Raw genomic sequence first — 17,065 nt, 5'->3', positions numbered from 1 at the left:
ACCCAAGAGAGCTATGTAAGTCTACATTATAAAGAATTTTTCTAAATCTCCATTGAGAATGGAGGGGATTGTCTAGCAAGAGTATAAATGTCTGTTAAAATAATTTTGATAATGGATAAATTGAAGTCTGCTAGATCGCCATTTCACTCACATAGTATCCATCACTCCTGTGCAGTTACATTTATATGGAACTGCTCATTCCTACCTTCCTTTCTTTGACTGAAAACTCAATGAGAGTTTTACCTGGTAGGCACTTACCATATTTTTTACATAAAAGAAAGCGTGCAAAATACTGAGAGAATGGTTTTAGTAAGCAAGGTAGTTAAGAATAAGAATTACATATAACATCTACTAAACAAGTTTATCTTGCTTTTTAATGGGAAATGAAAGGAAATTTATATTTAAGCCACTTTCTATAACTTCATATTTGTTGAGGACAGTGGAAGGAGGGAGGGAACCACCATTTAACGGTAGAATGTGTACAATCCAAAAGATATTTTATACTCTTCATAATCAACACTGCATTTATGAAGTAGGTCCTGTTATCCCAAATTAACAGTTTTGAAAACAGAAATTCAGAAAAGTGAAGTAACTAGCTTGCTTGAGATCATGTAAGAATTAAATGACCTAGCCAAGATATGAATTTCAGACTGAGTGATTCCAAAACCCATGATCTTTCTTCTTTACCATCCTGCCTCATTTCTATGAAGTTTAATGAGACATGCGTGTATACTAAGGCAATCAGGGACTTCTGATTACTTGCATAACATTTTAAAATATGATATTTTATTGGCCTCCCTTTATTTTGGTGCTTAACATTTAATATCTAAATTAAGAAGACATTATCTTTATATCTTTCATAATGCACCACTTTCACAGTTATCCATCAAACCAGTTGGAAGTCTTGGTTGGAAACTCCTAAGACTGCTGATAACGGTGCTAAATTTTTTTTCATTAGTTCCATTCATTAGCTTCAATAACTGAGTATATTAACTAGATATCACACATATATTAATCGCATAACTTATTAATGTTCAGAGTATAATTCAGTTGTTACCTTTTTAAATACATGATTTGATTGCTGAATCAAATAGAACTGTTATTTAAAGATTTTAAATACAAATTGTAACTGTTTAATGTTGTTCCTCTGATTTTTTTTTTCAGGCAAACAAATAATAAAAACACTTTCTTACAAGCACTTATATATAAAGAGCTACTCTTTCACAATAGTAAACTATGTAAGTGTCATTCAGTAGTATTGAGGGAAAATTGCTCGTTATAGGCAGTATAATGGCTTCCTAAAGTAAACTGGGTAAAACTCCATCTACTGATAAACTTTTATTCTCCATCTCCCCTTTTTCAGGTACATAGTGTTAATGAGCATGAATTATATATAGAATGAGTTATAATATGACAAAGCACCAGAGTTGAGCTTCTAACAGTCCTAGTATATAGTTACTATCCTAAGTATTGTCTGCTTCCTGCTGACTGAGCAGCTCTGTACCAATGACATCACTTACAGGAAGCTCACCTGTACTGCTGATTAGAGGTAGACATTGGGAGAGCAGATGCTAATAAGGAGGTAAGACCACAGAAGTGACAAAAAGAGGTTTAAATAGAGATGCCTAAAGCAAAATATATATATATTTTTCAGATATATTTATTGTTTATATGTCATATATCATATATATGTCATATATCATATACATGATATATATCTTACTCTTTTTTTAAACTCTTTAAATAATTTTACACAGACACAAACAAAGGTATTTTACTAGAAGTACAGTTGAATACTCCTATAGAGTGATGTTCTGGACAAGGGGCAAAGGAGGAAATGACGTACATACCTTTGCTTGTCCGGCTTTTGTGATGGCAGGCATATTAAAGAGCTGGCCAGTATAAAAATGCAGACCACTGAACAGGATCACTGCAATAGAGTCACCTTCATTCTCAATTACTTCAAGGATATCCTCTAATCTCAGTGTTTCTTCCCCCTAAAGTCACGTTAGGCACAAGTTACATTATATCCACAATAACAAATTTGTCCCTTTACATTTCCCAATCTAAAATTCACCTTGAGATCTTTCCTACTGTAAGAAAAATCAAAGATAATTTTTTTCAAATTAATAATCTTCAAAAATCGGGCAAGAGCATGTATTTGAATATCTTTTTGTTATTAAGAAATGATAATAAAATAGTAAAAAAGAGGTTTATAAAGTATCTTTGCAAAACCCTACTGCTTGATTTTATTCTTCAGTTTTTCACTTAATCTTTACTATTTACATACTTATAGATTGTTTCCTTCTTATTCCCATCAAATAAAATACCAGAAAGTACAGGATGTCCATAAAATTCAAATGTCAAGGCAAATTTCTTGGAAATTAGTATTTTACTTATCAATCTAATATTTTTTTCCAGAAAAAAGAGGCACGTATACATCATTCATCTGAGTGTAACTTAACCAATATTTTCTATTAGTTTAAGAGTAAAATCTCCTCCACACCAATCTAAAGATCAAGATCCAAACATGAAGAAAATATCAATAAAATTCAATATTATCAAAGTTACTTTTCCCCCACAACTCCCCACCTAAGACTAGTGATCAGTGACTTTCTGAAAATTGTGAATGAATTTAGGTTTGGTCTTATAAACAACTTGAGTGAAAATAACTCACCTAGATACATATAGTCTATTTGTATCCTGATAATTCTCACCTATTTATGAAGTCTTCATGTATTTTCTACAGTGCTAAATCTGACATGATTATGAAGTCAAAGCATCATTAACTACATTAATATGTGGGGAAAACTCATTAAGGCATTAATGAATTTTCCTTCAATTATTTTTAATTTTTGGTAACTTACTATTTGCCAGTTACTGTATCCCACATTAGGCATATATAATATGTATCACAAATATAAAAATACTCTAATTTCTGCTGATAGTCTGAGACTTGTTTACAAAATGATAATCTATAAAAATAGGATTGACAATGAAATCTTTGAATTATTAAGTGATGCATACTTTATACATAAAGAGAAGGATTTCAGTGATTCTAAGAAAAAATTCAGAGTAAAATTAATATCATAACCCCAAACTCTTTTTTTCCCTTAGAGGAAGCTAATACAGTTTGTCCACCATAATTTCAAAGAAAAGTAAGGAAAGTGTTATATCTACTAATACTTTATTTCTTTAAAGAATCAGTATTAAGCAAATAAGAAATATATTTTTAAATGATAGATATGGTTCTGTCTTATGTTGATGTGCCCTAATCCAGTAATGCTAAAGAGTGGTCCCCAAATTATGATTAACTCATACAGCTCTACAACACTTGTCACTTTTATTACTTTTTTATTTTTTTATTTTTTAAATATTGAGTATATTTCCCTGTGCTATATAGTAGGTCTTGTTGGTTATCTACCTTATATACAGTAGTGTGTGTGTTAACCCCAAACTCCTAATTTATCTCTCCCCTCCACCCTGTCCCCCCACCTTTCCCCATTGGTAACTGTAAGTTTGTTCCTATTTCATTTTATTTATTTATTTATTTATTTATTTGGCTGCATCGGGTCCTGGTTGCGGCATGCGGGATCCTCGTTGTGGCATGAAGGATCTATCGTTATGGAGCGCAGGCTTCTCTCTAGTTAGTGGCGGGCGGGCTTAGTTGCCCTGCATCGTGTGGGATCCTAGTTCCCTGACCAGGGAGCGAGCCCGTGTCCCTTGCATTGGAAAGCAGATTCTAAACCACTGGACCACCAGGGAAGTCCCCACTTGTCACTTTTAAAGTAAAAACTTGTGATATATTAGTGGCTATGCTCATTTTTGCTGGAAATAAGCAATTTATATACAACATATGAAACAGATGTTGTTCCAAAGCTGTGAGAACTTTCTGTTCCATTAATTTATTGCATGTTGGCAAATAGAAGTGAATAGAGTAGACCTTTAATTTCTCAAATTAGTTCTGGGTTGAAAGAAATAAATGTTCAAACACTGGTTTAACAGCCTGGGAGCATCGTACATATGTGAAACCTAAAATTTATTCTGTGTGGATCTCTTGATGCCAAAATTACACAAGATGCAGGGTTTATAGGTCAAAACCTGTACAACTTAGCCTTATATCTTTATTAATGTAAAATGCACAGTATTTTAGACCTTGAACATATGGTCAAGCCTGACTAGGTATTTCCTTTGTTGTCTGTTTAAATATAAAGGAATCTCAGAGATAGATTAACTATCAGAAAGTCACATACCCAGTATGTCGGTGGGTCTGGGATTTCCCTGGGGAGTAATAGCGAAGTTCTAAGCCTAGTTTTTTTCTGCTACACCACATCCCTTTCTATTCCCCAGGCCAAGCTCAGAGGAAAATATTTGATCCTTAGATTAAGAGGGGCATAAAAGATAGGCATCATTCAATTTCAACAAGTATCACTAATTTTTAACATGATTTCAATGGCACCCACAGGAAATGGCATTTAAAATTGAAAATGATGTATGCAATTTGTCATCTCCTCCCATCCCATTGAAGAATATGGCAGACTCCAGTGGTATTAATAGGAAAATAGTTTGCTTGTAATAGCCCTTGAAAAATTAAAATAGATACACTTCTGAGTTAATTCTCTATTTTAAGCAAAATGACCTAACAGTAACAGAGTATAGGCCTTTTATACTTTCTTGAAACTTCCATTAAAGTAATGAAGCTAATAAACTTTTGAAGAAAATGAAGAAAAAAGATCAATACTAAATAGAAGAATGATTAATATTTATTTATCTTTCTCATATACCTCTCTTGGTTTTATAAGCCGCATACTTTTCTCAATGTTAAGTCCATGAAGTTGAAGCTGTGACTCAATAGCATACTGGAAAAGAAAGATGATTTATTAAATCAAGTCCAGTGTACAGAAGTATATTGAAATAACTCAGAAAAAAATAATAAAATACCAATAAAAGCATATTATTATATTAAATTCAAGGTCAAGGTTAAAAGTGACTAAACAGAATATATCAGAGAAGAATTATTTAACATAATTTACATGCAACAGTCTGAACATTCTTTGAAACACAAAATATTAGAAATGGATGGAAATGTAGGGGTCATCTAGACTTTAGGAGTACAAGAGATTTTTAGAATAAGATATTAAATCATCTAATGCAAGTCAAAACAGAATTTACAAAATAACCAAAGTGAGGAGGTGGGGATTTGCTAGGCTCCAACAGAGAGTACAGAAGTGGCTTGTCCTAGAAAGAGTAAGCTAGTAAAAGAAAAGGGCATCAAGAAGTTCCCTTCATTGAGAGCCCAAGATATAAATGGGAGCAAGAAATTTTAGAAACCCTGAAGTTTTTCAAAATAGGGGTTTGATCCTTTTTAGTAAGAGCATGGTTATTAACTTGCATTAATTAAGTGCCTTAAAATTACAAGGTGTAGGCTAGAATACTTAGAAAAGACAGAAATCAAGTTTCTCCAACACTAAAACTGAAATACAGCACTGAAACTGCAATATACTTTAATCTGTGCCTGTCTGTGTCTGGAACAATCATATTTCTTACCAACTGTGATTCCTGAAAAAGTAGCATGATTTTTTTCTTGAACCACAAGAAATTCTTTTAGTCCTTAATACATTTTTTTAATTATAAAGTATCAATAATTATGTTAGTGTGCTATGAAAACAAATGGACAAATAAATGTTTATATTCCTACTTTATGTACCTAAAAGGTTAAGTACTGGTATATGTATCGATTTAATTTCATAAAATAAAACAGCAACAAGAATTAATAAAACATTTATAACTGCACTTGATTTAGACCAGCGGTTTGCTCAATGTCTTTAAAAAGACTAATAAATCAATGTTCCCATTCAATTCTTTCCTCTTTTAACACGTTTTACTTGAACCAAAGAAATAAAGCTACAATCTATAAAAAATGCATAAATCAAAAGCATTTGACAGATCTTTTTTATTATAAGGTTACTTGGAAAAGACTAGTGAATAAACATTCAAGTCAGGCAAATGATATACTCCTTTAGGAAGAGCAGAAAGAATATAAATATAATTTGAAGAATCCTTACATGATCTGAAGGGAAGGCTTTAGCTTCTAGGAGAATTTTATACCGTTTGGGTGTAGGCTTGAAAAACGATAACTGCAATGAAATGGACTTATTGAGAAATGCGTTAATGCACAACTTAGACATTTGTTCATTTTATATATACCACACTTTCATTTTATAATCTCCAGCATTTTAAAGGCATTAATTAATTACACAGCTAGATGTCTGTCAAAGGTACCTTCTCTGATTAGCCTTGTTTCCAGTAAATTCTAAAACGGAAGAAGATACTTGCTCATTATATTTATCAATAGGAAAGCAAATTTGGGAGAAAATGTGAATCAGATAAAAACACATTCTCAAACTTTACTTAAATGTTAATTGAAAAATTAACTTCCCAATGCGTTTAATGGCAGTTTCTCTATTATGAGACAAATATCATGTTCTGTGTATATTTTATTTATATTGATTTATCTAGCACTGCAGATTTGGTTTCTAGTACATAAGATTTCTACAGTTTTATGATATTATGAAATCTAATTTTAGGTTCAACTAGAGGTACCTTTGCCCTAATGAAACATTTGGCATTTCTAGAGACACCAGAGAGAAGTAGCTCATGTGTTCAGTGGGGCCTTTTCATTTCTCCACACAGTTCCTGGAGAAGCAATACTGACTGACAATAATAACAATGAGGATGATTACTACTGTTAATTGGATGTTGACCACTGGCCAGGGTGCTAAAGCAATTTTCACATATTATCTTGTTTCATATGTACGAGGTAGGTATTATCCTCACTTTTACAGAGGAAAAAATTAAGATTTAGAGATGCCAAAACCCTTGTCCAAAGTCAAACAGGTATTAAGTAGCCTAGCTGGGAGCCAAACCAGAGGTGTCTGAACTGAAAACTATGCTGTTTACCATCATAGTTAACATACTCCACAAGTACTTTCCTTAGGCATATTTAATAATCATGTCTATATTTTATCAAAATAAAATATCAATATCTTAATTGTGCATCTTTGTCTTGTAGACATGTTTTCAAAATCTCACTTAAAAATGAAATACAAATTTTTCATAGCATCAATTACTATAGGTGCCATATTTCAAATCAATAATATATTTGACATTCTAAGGCATACACATTATTAAGTTCTTAGGATGTAAGAAACACCTAAACACAGTGACTCATTTAAGGTACTAGGTCCTTTTTCTCCAATTTAGTTTTAATTTCTAATTCTTTTTTAATCCACTCCCCCAAAATTAGCCTACAAAGACATACTAATCCATAGTCCCACCCTGCTAAAGCCCAGCATATTGGAAAACTGTCTTTCTGAAAAGCTCACTGTTTGCTACCATTCATACATCATTGTTTTGTGTGTGTGCAGCAGTTTTGCTTTTTACCCACTGTGACGCTTATTCCTTATGTTCTGAGATAAGAGCTATTCATTATTCTAAAGCTCTTTGCAAGAGTCAACTCTCCCATGGTTACGAAGAAGCCATTCTGTCATGGTCCAGCATTTCCTGGTAGAAATGAAAACAACCTCACAACTTATTTTTAAATAAGTAAACCTCCAAATGCTCATGAATTAAAGATTGAAAAATGTCAGATTCTGTAAACAGTGTATACTAAACATTGGTGGAATAGGAAGCTTACCAATAGAAGATGTAAATTAACAGTCAAACCATTCATTAGGGCTATTTCTTTCTCATTGGCTCCTGCAAAATAAATATATCATAATTTAGATTGTTCTATTAGTTCTAAGAGTACCTGGAAAAACAAACTATCACTCCTTCATCCTTAATGTTTTTAGAGATAAGGACACATTTGATGTGTCATCACAAAGAAATGGAAGTTTTCCCACTTGACTCATTTTATCAAACAATAGCTGGACTCATATGCATATAGCTAGCTAAAAATTATATTTCCTTTTTGACATAGTAAATAATAATAACATAATAGTGAAGCATTTGCTAAACTAAAAATGATTTATCCTATCATCAGCTACGCTGCCAAATTCCCACAGAGGACATTTTTGTGGTAAGTGTATCTCCAAAAGGAATCTAAAAAGAAATGAAAGCCCATCACATTTTTAAAGCTGGTTGTTTGTAACATCAAATTAAAATGCACCTTTAATAAAAGAAGGCAATGTTGCTAAACATAATTCACTGTTATTACAGTGAGATATACAATACTGTAGTTCATAAGACAAAAGAGCTAGAAGCAAAGTACAAAGAGCTAAATAGCTCTGGGGTTTATTTATACACACTGATATAAGGTAATTAATATAGATATGTATTGTCTGATGAAGAAAACACACAAAATTAAGATATCCACTACACAATCATAATCTGATATAATTCCTGTTAACAAGGGTTTTGCCACTGGAAACAGACCCAGAGACAAAGCATACATTGAATACTTAAGAACTCAGAGCACAATAACAAAGATATTAATACTTTCCCTATTTTTAGTTCTTATGATGTCTCTTAAAGGCAATTAGACCTGTTTAATAGGAATGATTTCTCTTTACTGTCAGTGAGAAAAATGGGCTGTGAGCTTTAACGTTTGTAAGGCTGTACTAGGTGTTAGAGAAAATACTTCATACGAGTCTTGCACTTTGTATCCAATGAAATACTTCTCATAGACTCCCATTTTTACTAAAAGAATAGACAGTAAGTAGAATAATTAATCTAATTAATAGATGGATTTTAGGTTAAGTTCACTTGAGGGAAGGCCACTGGAAATAAGTGTATAATTTAGGAATTTATATTTCAGCATAGCCATTTAAGGAAAGGCCTGTGTCTTCATTTAGTCAAGAAAAACTTTTTGTTGCATTTGATTGATGGATTTCCCCATTTGAATGCAAGGCTGGTAAATAAATGGTGGCTGTTAAGAGATGTATCTCTGGTCGTTGTAATGTGAATAGTGTCTCAAGTCAGGGGACAATAACGACAACCTCATTCTGCATTCCTAGCACTAAATAAAATATCTCAAACATACTAGAAAGCTTAATTTGTATACAGGGGCATATGTCTTCTCCTACGGTATAAAAGTCTTTTAGAAATATGGTGAAAGAAATGCTGCAAGCTTTATTTTGTTTCTTTGCATTATGGTATGAATTTTTACTGTTATTTCTAAAACAAAACATTATCTATTATATTAATCTTATATAACCCTTAACTCCCTGTTAGCTCTTTACACACATCTTTTCTGAACACTATTCATTTTAATAAAAAATATTCTGGCAGGGAGCGTGGAAGGAGAAAAGGAAGGAAAAATAATACATTTGGCCCTCCTTATCTGCGGATATGAAACCTGCGGATATGGAGGACGGACTTTATTCATGGCACGACTCACTTTATATTAGGGACTTGAGCATCCTCCTATTTTGGTATCCATGGGGGAGCCACGCCCCAAACATACTGAGAAAGCAGAATTAGTAGAAAGAAAAGCATTTGAAAGAATGTGGTGGGAAGAAAACAAAAGAGAAAGTTCATAAGTTTTATCACAAAATGAAAACAAAGAAATAGAAGAGGCAGGAAGGGAGTGAGACTTTCTATACAAGGTCAGGCATTCCATTTTTGCTTAGTGATTACCTTCTGATTAAAATAATTATTCATTCCTCAGGAATGTTAGTCCTTCAAATAATAGTGTTCATTTTGGATCACCTAAAATTTTTCTTGCGTGGAATGTGATGAACCACAAGTGCTAGGCTGAATTAATCTAGACATACACGTGGCCTTTCCTCCCCTCACTCTCAATGGCATGCTAACATTGGATCAATTCTTTGTAAATAATCCCTCACTGAGTTGAATAATTTGCCCGCAAAAATTATCCCGCCTTGGCACACTTTAAATTCAATCAAGCTCTTCACAAAATGCCCTCCTCACCTGCTAACGAACGTTGTCAAGGAGAGGTTCGGTGTACTTAACATGTGCGTGCGTACCTATGTATATCTAAGGATGGTGCAAATATTAATGCTGCAGAACATTAACAGTAATGTTTATTCCAAATATGACCTAAAGGCACTAAAGAAACAAGCATTGTTAACATGAAAGGGCCACCAGTCAGACTGATTTTTAGCCTATTTTCCAAAGGAAATATATCTAATTGACCTATCTCTTTTGGTCCAATATGTATTTCTGAAATCAACATTTGTTGTTTTAAGATATTTCAATATTATCAGCATTCCATAAGACAAATTTTTTTTAAGCAAGATGAAATTATTTCAAGTTGCTTTTCTTTGTACTTTTTCCTTCTCCCAAGAACTTTTTGTGAAATAATGTTGAAACCAATAACTATAAGTATGAACTGTAATTCCCTGTGCTATACAATATATCCTTGTTGCTTATCTATTTTATACATAGTAGTTTGTAACTCCCCTATTTGGCTCCTCCCTCTTCCCTCTTCCCTTTGGCAACCACTTGTTTGTTTCCTACATCCATAACTCTGTTTCTGTTTTGCATATACCTTCTTCTGTATTATTTTTTAGATTCCACATAGGTGATATCATACAGTATTTGTCTTTCTCTGTGTGACTTCTTTCACTAAGCATAATATGCTCTAGGTCCATCCACGCCCCTGCAAATGGCATTATTTCATTCTTCTTTATGGCTGAGTAATATTCCATTGTATATGTATACACCACATCTTCTTTATCCATTCATCTGACTAAAATTCAAAAAAAAATAAAAATAAAAGAAAGAACCACAAGTATTGAGGGCAAATTTATTGGAGGCCAAGGTTTTTTTTAAAAACTTCATGAAAACTTATGAGGATTTGAAAGAGTCTTTATTTTAGAAGATCATATAAAACTCACTGCAGTAAATGTAAAAATTTGAATTACTTCATCTGAGATGGGTGTGAGCCAGGGTTCTCATTTGAAGAGTGCTTTCTTGCTTGCTTATTTATGGAACATAACTTTTTGTTTACCAGAAGGTGAAAGTTATGTACAAGCACTGCCTTCTTATCTCAATGCCTGGCATGCTAACGTTTATTGAGCCCTTATTATGTGCCAACACTTCACAGTAACTTGATAAGGTATCTACTTTGATTTCCATATTTATCAATGAGGAAACTGATGTGCACAGAAATGAACTAACTCGCTTAAGGTCTCACAGATAGGAAGTAGGAGACAAAATCTTATAGAAAAAAATATTAATTAAAATCTTTGTTCAAGGTAACATTTGGAAGTGTTGTCTACATTATCCACTCCCTGTAAGTCAAATATAGGAAGCCCATGTTCATTACTAACATCCCTCAGCACCTTTCTAATCTTCATTTAATTTCAAATATTTTGCAAAGTGAGGTCAGGAGGGTTCCAGGCTGCTTAGTGTTTGATAAGAAGGTTAATGATGGATCTCATAACTGCCATACCATGTTCTGTATATTTTATTAAGCAGATGCAAATGTTAATTGTGGATTTTGTTGTAAGGTTTGTAGTTCGGCTAAGTCCGAGAACTTTCCACTCTGTTTTTCAAATAGCAAATTCCTATGGCCTTGGAGGTGGCTAGTGTGTGGTTGAGGATTTATGACTTTGGAGAGAGCTCCCAGGGATTATTGCTTCTCTGAGGGTCAACCACAAGTTTCATAAAGCAAATCTATGTTCACTTTACAACATTTTTATAAGCCAAAATGTATGTATCTAGCCCTTTGTGATGTTTATGTACCCAGGGAGAAGTAGGCTTAATAATAATACTAACAGTATTCTTCAGCAATTCTATTTCTAGCATCTTGATAATATGACATTAACTCTAAGGGAAAGTTATTCCATGTTTTGCAGAATTGTTAGCTCCATATAAAATGTTTTATTAATGGTTTTTCTTCTCATCTGAAATGGAAATTCTTTTCTATGTCTGTGGACATAGAAATATAGGGTTGCTCACTGTGTCTTCCGCTTCTCTATCCACTCTATCAATTTGTACACATAATAATTTTTATTATACTCCTGTTACTTCTTTTTGAGAAATTTTATGGCAAAATACAGGTTGTGGTTTTAAGAACCTGGAAGATTCAGTCATAGTCCAAAATATACAACTTATCTGTTCATGACACATTTAGACAGCCCACAAGTAGCAAAAATCAATTTGACTTCTGCTGCTCTCTTCCGTAGTTACCACATAATTTTAACATTTATTTTGTGATTTATACAATATCTACTTCCAAAGAGGATTTTAGGTTTCTTGCATTACGTGTGAGAAAGAATGATTTTAAAAAGTGCAACAGAGTACTATATATGTGGATGAGAAACAAATTAGGAGCTATTAAATATATATATTTTTTTAACTAAATATTTTTGCTACTTCGAACTCCACCAAATTTTCTCAGAACTTACTATCAACCAAGGCAAAAGGGAACCTGCATGGGATTTGCAACAAAGAAAATAAACATGAACAGACACAAAATACCTTCTAAAAGAATCAGTTACTACTAAATCGAACAAAGTGAACTCATTCATTTTTCAACTTAAGGTAAGAACCGTTTCTTGGACTAATATATACAGTTTTAAAAGTAAAGAAATTTGGGGATAGATGATAGCTACTGAAATTAAAAAGAAAAGCTTTTAAAATATTGCTCATAATATACTTTTGAAGATACTGTCAACAACAAAAATAGTAGAAATATTTCTCCTGATACAACATAAATTGGAGAGAACAAAATAAACATTTAATAAACTAATCATTAAACTAAATATTTAGTTTAATGCACTGACAATATTTCAAATAAAATATGACAATGCATTTGTCATATTAAGGCTTGAAACTTTGAGAATATATATATACTGTATATATATATATATATATATATATATATAATAAACAATACATATACTGTTTATTGAGTTTCATATGTACAAATGTGACTTTGCCCATTTCAAGACATAATTGTTATTTTTATATCCTGTATAATTAGGATCAAATGACTGTAATTTAATTTATACAACATTCAAGGACAAAAATCACAGAAAACATAATAAAGTTTGTCCCATACTTTACAGCTTTGTATGGTATTTCAAAGACACACAAAAATCCCTAAAGCTAGAACTGATAAATATTCTTTAAACATTTTTAGTAAGTTCAATCTTCTTACTTATCTAAATAAATCTGAGTATTTAGTTGTTGTTGTTGTTTTTTAATTTCCTTAGTAATCATCATGAGAGGTGGGCTGGTTTAAATTTCATTGATCATTCTGACATATGTGTATTTGCTGGGCAACAAAACACATGCACATTTAATAAGTTGCAATAGAGCTATAAACTTTTAAACGATCAAAGGAAATCTTTTTGCAGGTTTTATGGGCTTCATAAATAAATCTCACTAAATGATAGCCTTACCACTTCCCTGGCCTGTATATAAACATCTGAACTCCTCTTTAAAGGATGATAAATACTAATCACAAAATAATAGGATTAGAATGCAATTTATGTTCTGAAAGCAAATCTAGCAAAGAAAGAGACAGTCCACATCTAAGGAAAACATATGCTCAGGTCAAATTAATGCAGGATTTTTTTCAATTTTTTTTAAAATTTACATGTTAGGCATTTGAATGAATATAATAGGCGTCTAAAAAATGAGCATAAATGAAAGCATTGTCAAACAACTAATTAATACACCCGTAAATGTAGTCCAGGATTGTTCAGGTGGGAATTCCCTCCATGAAAATATACACTCCTCTGGATAATGCTGGCAGTCTGATCAAATACTCTGTGCTCCCAAGATCCTGACTGGTTTGGCAGGAGATGCTATGTTTTCACCTTTACCCACCCTGGCTGACAAGGTTCTGGCCTTGAGTTTGAGCCCCAAGCATCCAGGGCTCTGCAGATTCGCCCTGGGGCTTGTGAGAGTCCTGCACTCAGGCCCTACACACTCCTGGCTCCATGCACTACCCCCCAGATATTGTGCTTCTAGCTTTCAACTGCTTCTTTCTCAGCAATTGCTATATTTCTGGTCAGTAGGGATTTCTATTTAATTTTTTTTAGTGTTGCTATATGTTTGTTAATCTAAATTTTTTTCTATCATTTCTCTGTTTTTGGAATAGAAGGGAGCATTTTCAGTTTGTACTTAATGTGTTATCTAACTAGAAGCCAATCTTCTGATCCTATAATATAACCACATAAAACAGAAATGTGTGTAGTGTAATGATTACTCAGTAATAACTAGCAGCAAACCGAGCTTGTTGCTTTTGCTTGCAACTCTTTGATGGAGTGTTGTTTGTTTGTTTTTTTAACTTGCTGAATGGAACAGGTTACACATTCATATAGTTCATAAACTAAAAACAGGTTTTCCTTAAAGTCTGGTAGTTTGGGGTGTGTTAAGCACCCACTGTGTTCCCTGCTGTGCATGTGGTGGGGTTTGTCGTGCTATGAAAATCCATGTCAGAACCTTCAGGCTGCCCAAATATCGCAGAGAAGACTTTTCCAGTCTCCTGCCTAGATACTGGGAGCTAAGTTAGCGCAGAGGTGGATAAACATTTATTTAACTCTGTTTTCACAGGGAATATGTTATGGACTGAACTGTGTCCTCCTTGCCTTTACCAGTGAGATTTTAGTCTAATAGAGAATTCTAAGGACTAATTTTTAGTTGACTGAATACCTAAACTTGGGCAGTAGTCCTGCAACCTGGGCTGGGCCACCTAGGCCTCGTTCTCTACCATGTTGAGGCTTTCTGGGAAGCCAGCCACTTTGGGCAGGAGTAAAATGCAAAGTTGTTTACTGAGGATCTGGTTTGTGGGGGTTGATTGGGGCAGAAGACTATATTTATGCTGGGGTGACTCCCAGAAATACATAAGAAGAAGCTAGAAAAACAATGTCCCTAAATTCTTTGTGGTATGTTTGCAAACTGCCTTAGATTGTTTTGACTATAATAAGTTTGAATTTCTCCTTGTTAAACATAGTGCAAAAGCTTGAGGTTTCCTCTCCCTCTTGCAGCCAGTACAGAGGATGTAAATGGTGGCTGAAGACTGAGTAAGCTTCACCTGATTGGTGTGGGTGCTGGTCTCTTGTCAAATGTGTCCCTAAACTTCCTTCTCCTCGCAGGCAAGCCCCCAACCAAACATCTAAGATAGGAAGTGCTCCTTTCTTCCTCTTCTCCCTACATGGGGTTACCAGCAAAGCCAATACAACCACTACTTAGATAGAGTAATGACTTCTGCAAATTCAAGGGTGTTCCTTCTCCCAACCTCTCCTCTTTCCTTCCCTTACAAACCCTCTACCCTAGACAACATCCTCCCCACCACATACACCCTCCCCCGGAGAATCTCTGCTTACCCTTCTAGTGTGGTCTGGTAATATTACCACCTTGAATGTGAATTGCTATCCTTATTGCCCCTGTTCAAGAAGAGCCAGCTGTCATGTTGTCAGGAAGCACTATTTAAAATGTGAATTGTTACAGAGCAAATGAATACTGTGTAAGAACATTAAAACAGAGAGAGAGATTTCTAGTTGTGGCCTTTTCTTTTCCACTTACAGAAGTTTCTTTCACATTTCTTGTAAAGCAGATTTAGTGGTGCTGAACTCTTCTAGCTTTTGCTTATTTGTGAAACTCTTCATCTCTCCTTCAAATTTGAATGATAGTCTTGCCAGGTAGAGTATTCTTGTTTGTAGGTTTTTTTTTCTTCACCACTTTAAATATGTGATGACACTCCCTTCTGGCCTTGCAGAGTTCCTGCTGAAAAGTCAGCTGACTGTTTTATGGGAGTTCTCTTGTATGTAATTACTTGCTTTTCCCTTGCTGCTTTTAAGATTTTCTCTTTCTCTTTATTTTTTGACATTTTAATTACAATGTGTCTTGGTGTGGACCTCTTTGGTTTGATCTTATCTCTGTGATTTCTGGACCTGGATGTCTGTTTCCATTCCCAGGTTAGGGAAGTTTTCAGCTATTATCACTTCAAATAACTTCTCTGCCCCTTTCTGTCTTCTCCTTCTGGGACCCCTATAATGTGAATGATAGTACACTTGATATTGTCCCAGGGGTCTCTTAAACTGTCCTTATTTTTCAATTCTTTATTCTTTTCTCTGCTTAGCTGGAGTGATTTACACTACTCTGTCTTCCAGTTCACTGACACGTTCCTCTGTATCATCTAATTTACTGTTGATTCCATCTAGTGTATTTTTATTTCAGTTATTGTATTCTTCAGGTCTGTTTGGTTCTTCTTTATATTTTCTAACTCTTTGTTTAACTCCTCACTGTTTTCATCCATTCTCCCTAATTCATTGAGCATTTTTATAATCACTACCTTGATTTTTTTATCGAGTAGATTACTTATCAACACTTCACTTAGTTCTTCAGTTTCATGTTGTTATTTGTTTGGAACATATTCCTCTGTCACCTCACTTTGCCTAATTCTCTATGTTTATTTGTATGTTTTAGGGAAGTTTGTTACATTTCCTGATCTTAAAGAAGAGGCTGTATGTAGGAAACTTACTATGGGGCCCAGAAGCACACTCGTCTCTGGTCACCAGAGCTATATTTTTTGTTTGTTTAATACCTTAAATTTCATATAAGATTTTAGGCAATGCTGAATAATCAATCCAATTAAACAGATAACTTTTTTTGAAATGTTAACACATTTACCATCTAAAACTATCTTGAATAGTTCTACCAAGAGTAGATAGAATTCACTTTAAGGAATACATTATATACCAAAAAACAGCATCAACTATATTATTTTCAACAGCACTCAGCCTAATTTTAAAAGATCACCATGAGTTAAGTTGAAATGAACCAAAACATATTGGTGTTTTAGACCTTTAGCATGTTACGATTAATGTTTATTTTACCATATAATAAAACCTTAGAAAATTCTTTTAAGTTGATTTTTATGAAACTTATTTAATTATAAATATGTGTGTTTCTCATTGGTGGGCAAATACTAGTCCTAGAATATATAATAAAAAATAACATTAGCAATAAGTCTTAATTAAAGGCATGCTTACGCCTTAGTGTTATGGATTAAAATAGAAAATCAGGACATTCTTCAATAAAATTTTTACCGTATAACCTATGTGTATAACTAAATGATTAT

General features: G+C 33.5%; 1 protein-coding gene across 1 annotated transcript in view; it reads right to left on the bottom strand.

The window, feature by feature from the left end:
* Positions 1-17,065, bottom strand: part of KYNU (kynureninase) — a 90,202-nt gene that overhangs the window by 51,352 nt on the left and 21,785 nt on the right. The window contains exons 5-8 of the mRNA XM_065880600.1: positions 7,697-7,758; positions 6,066-6,137; positions 4,785-4,859; positions 1,851-1,997 (exon numbers count right to left, since the gene is read on the bottom strand). Coding sequence (XP_065736672.1) covers positions 1,851-1,997; positions 4,785-4,859; positions 6,066-6,137; positions 7,697-7,758 — 356 coding nt within the window. The remainder of the gene's footprint in view (positions 1-1,850; positions 1,998-4,784; positions 4,860-6,065; positions 6,138-7,696; positions 7,759-17,065) is intronic.

This window comes from Phocoena phocoena, chromosome 7 (genome assembly GCF_963924675.1).
Source record: "Phocoena phocoena chromosome 7, mPhoPho1.1, whole genome shotgun sequence".
NCBI lineage: Eukaryota > Metazoa > Chordata > Mammalia > Artiodactyla > Phocoenidae > Phocoena > Phocoena phocoena.
The sequence above is the reverse complement of the archived record's forward strand: the minus strand, read 5'-3'. Positions and strand labels throughout refer to the sequence as shown.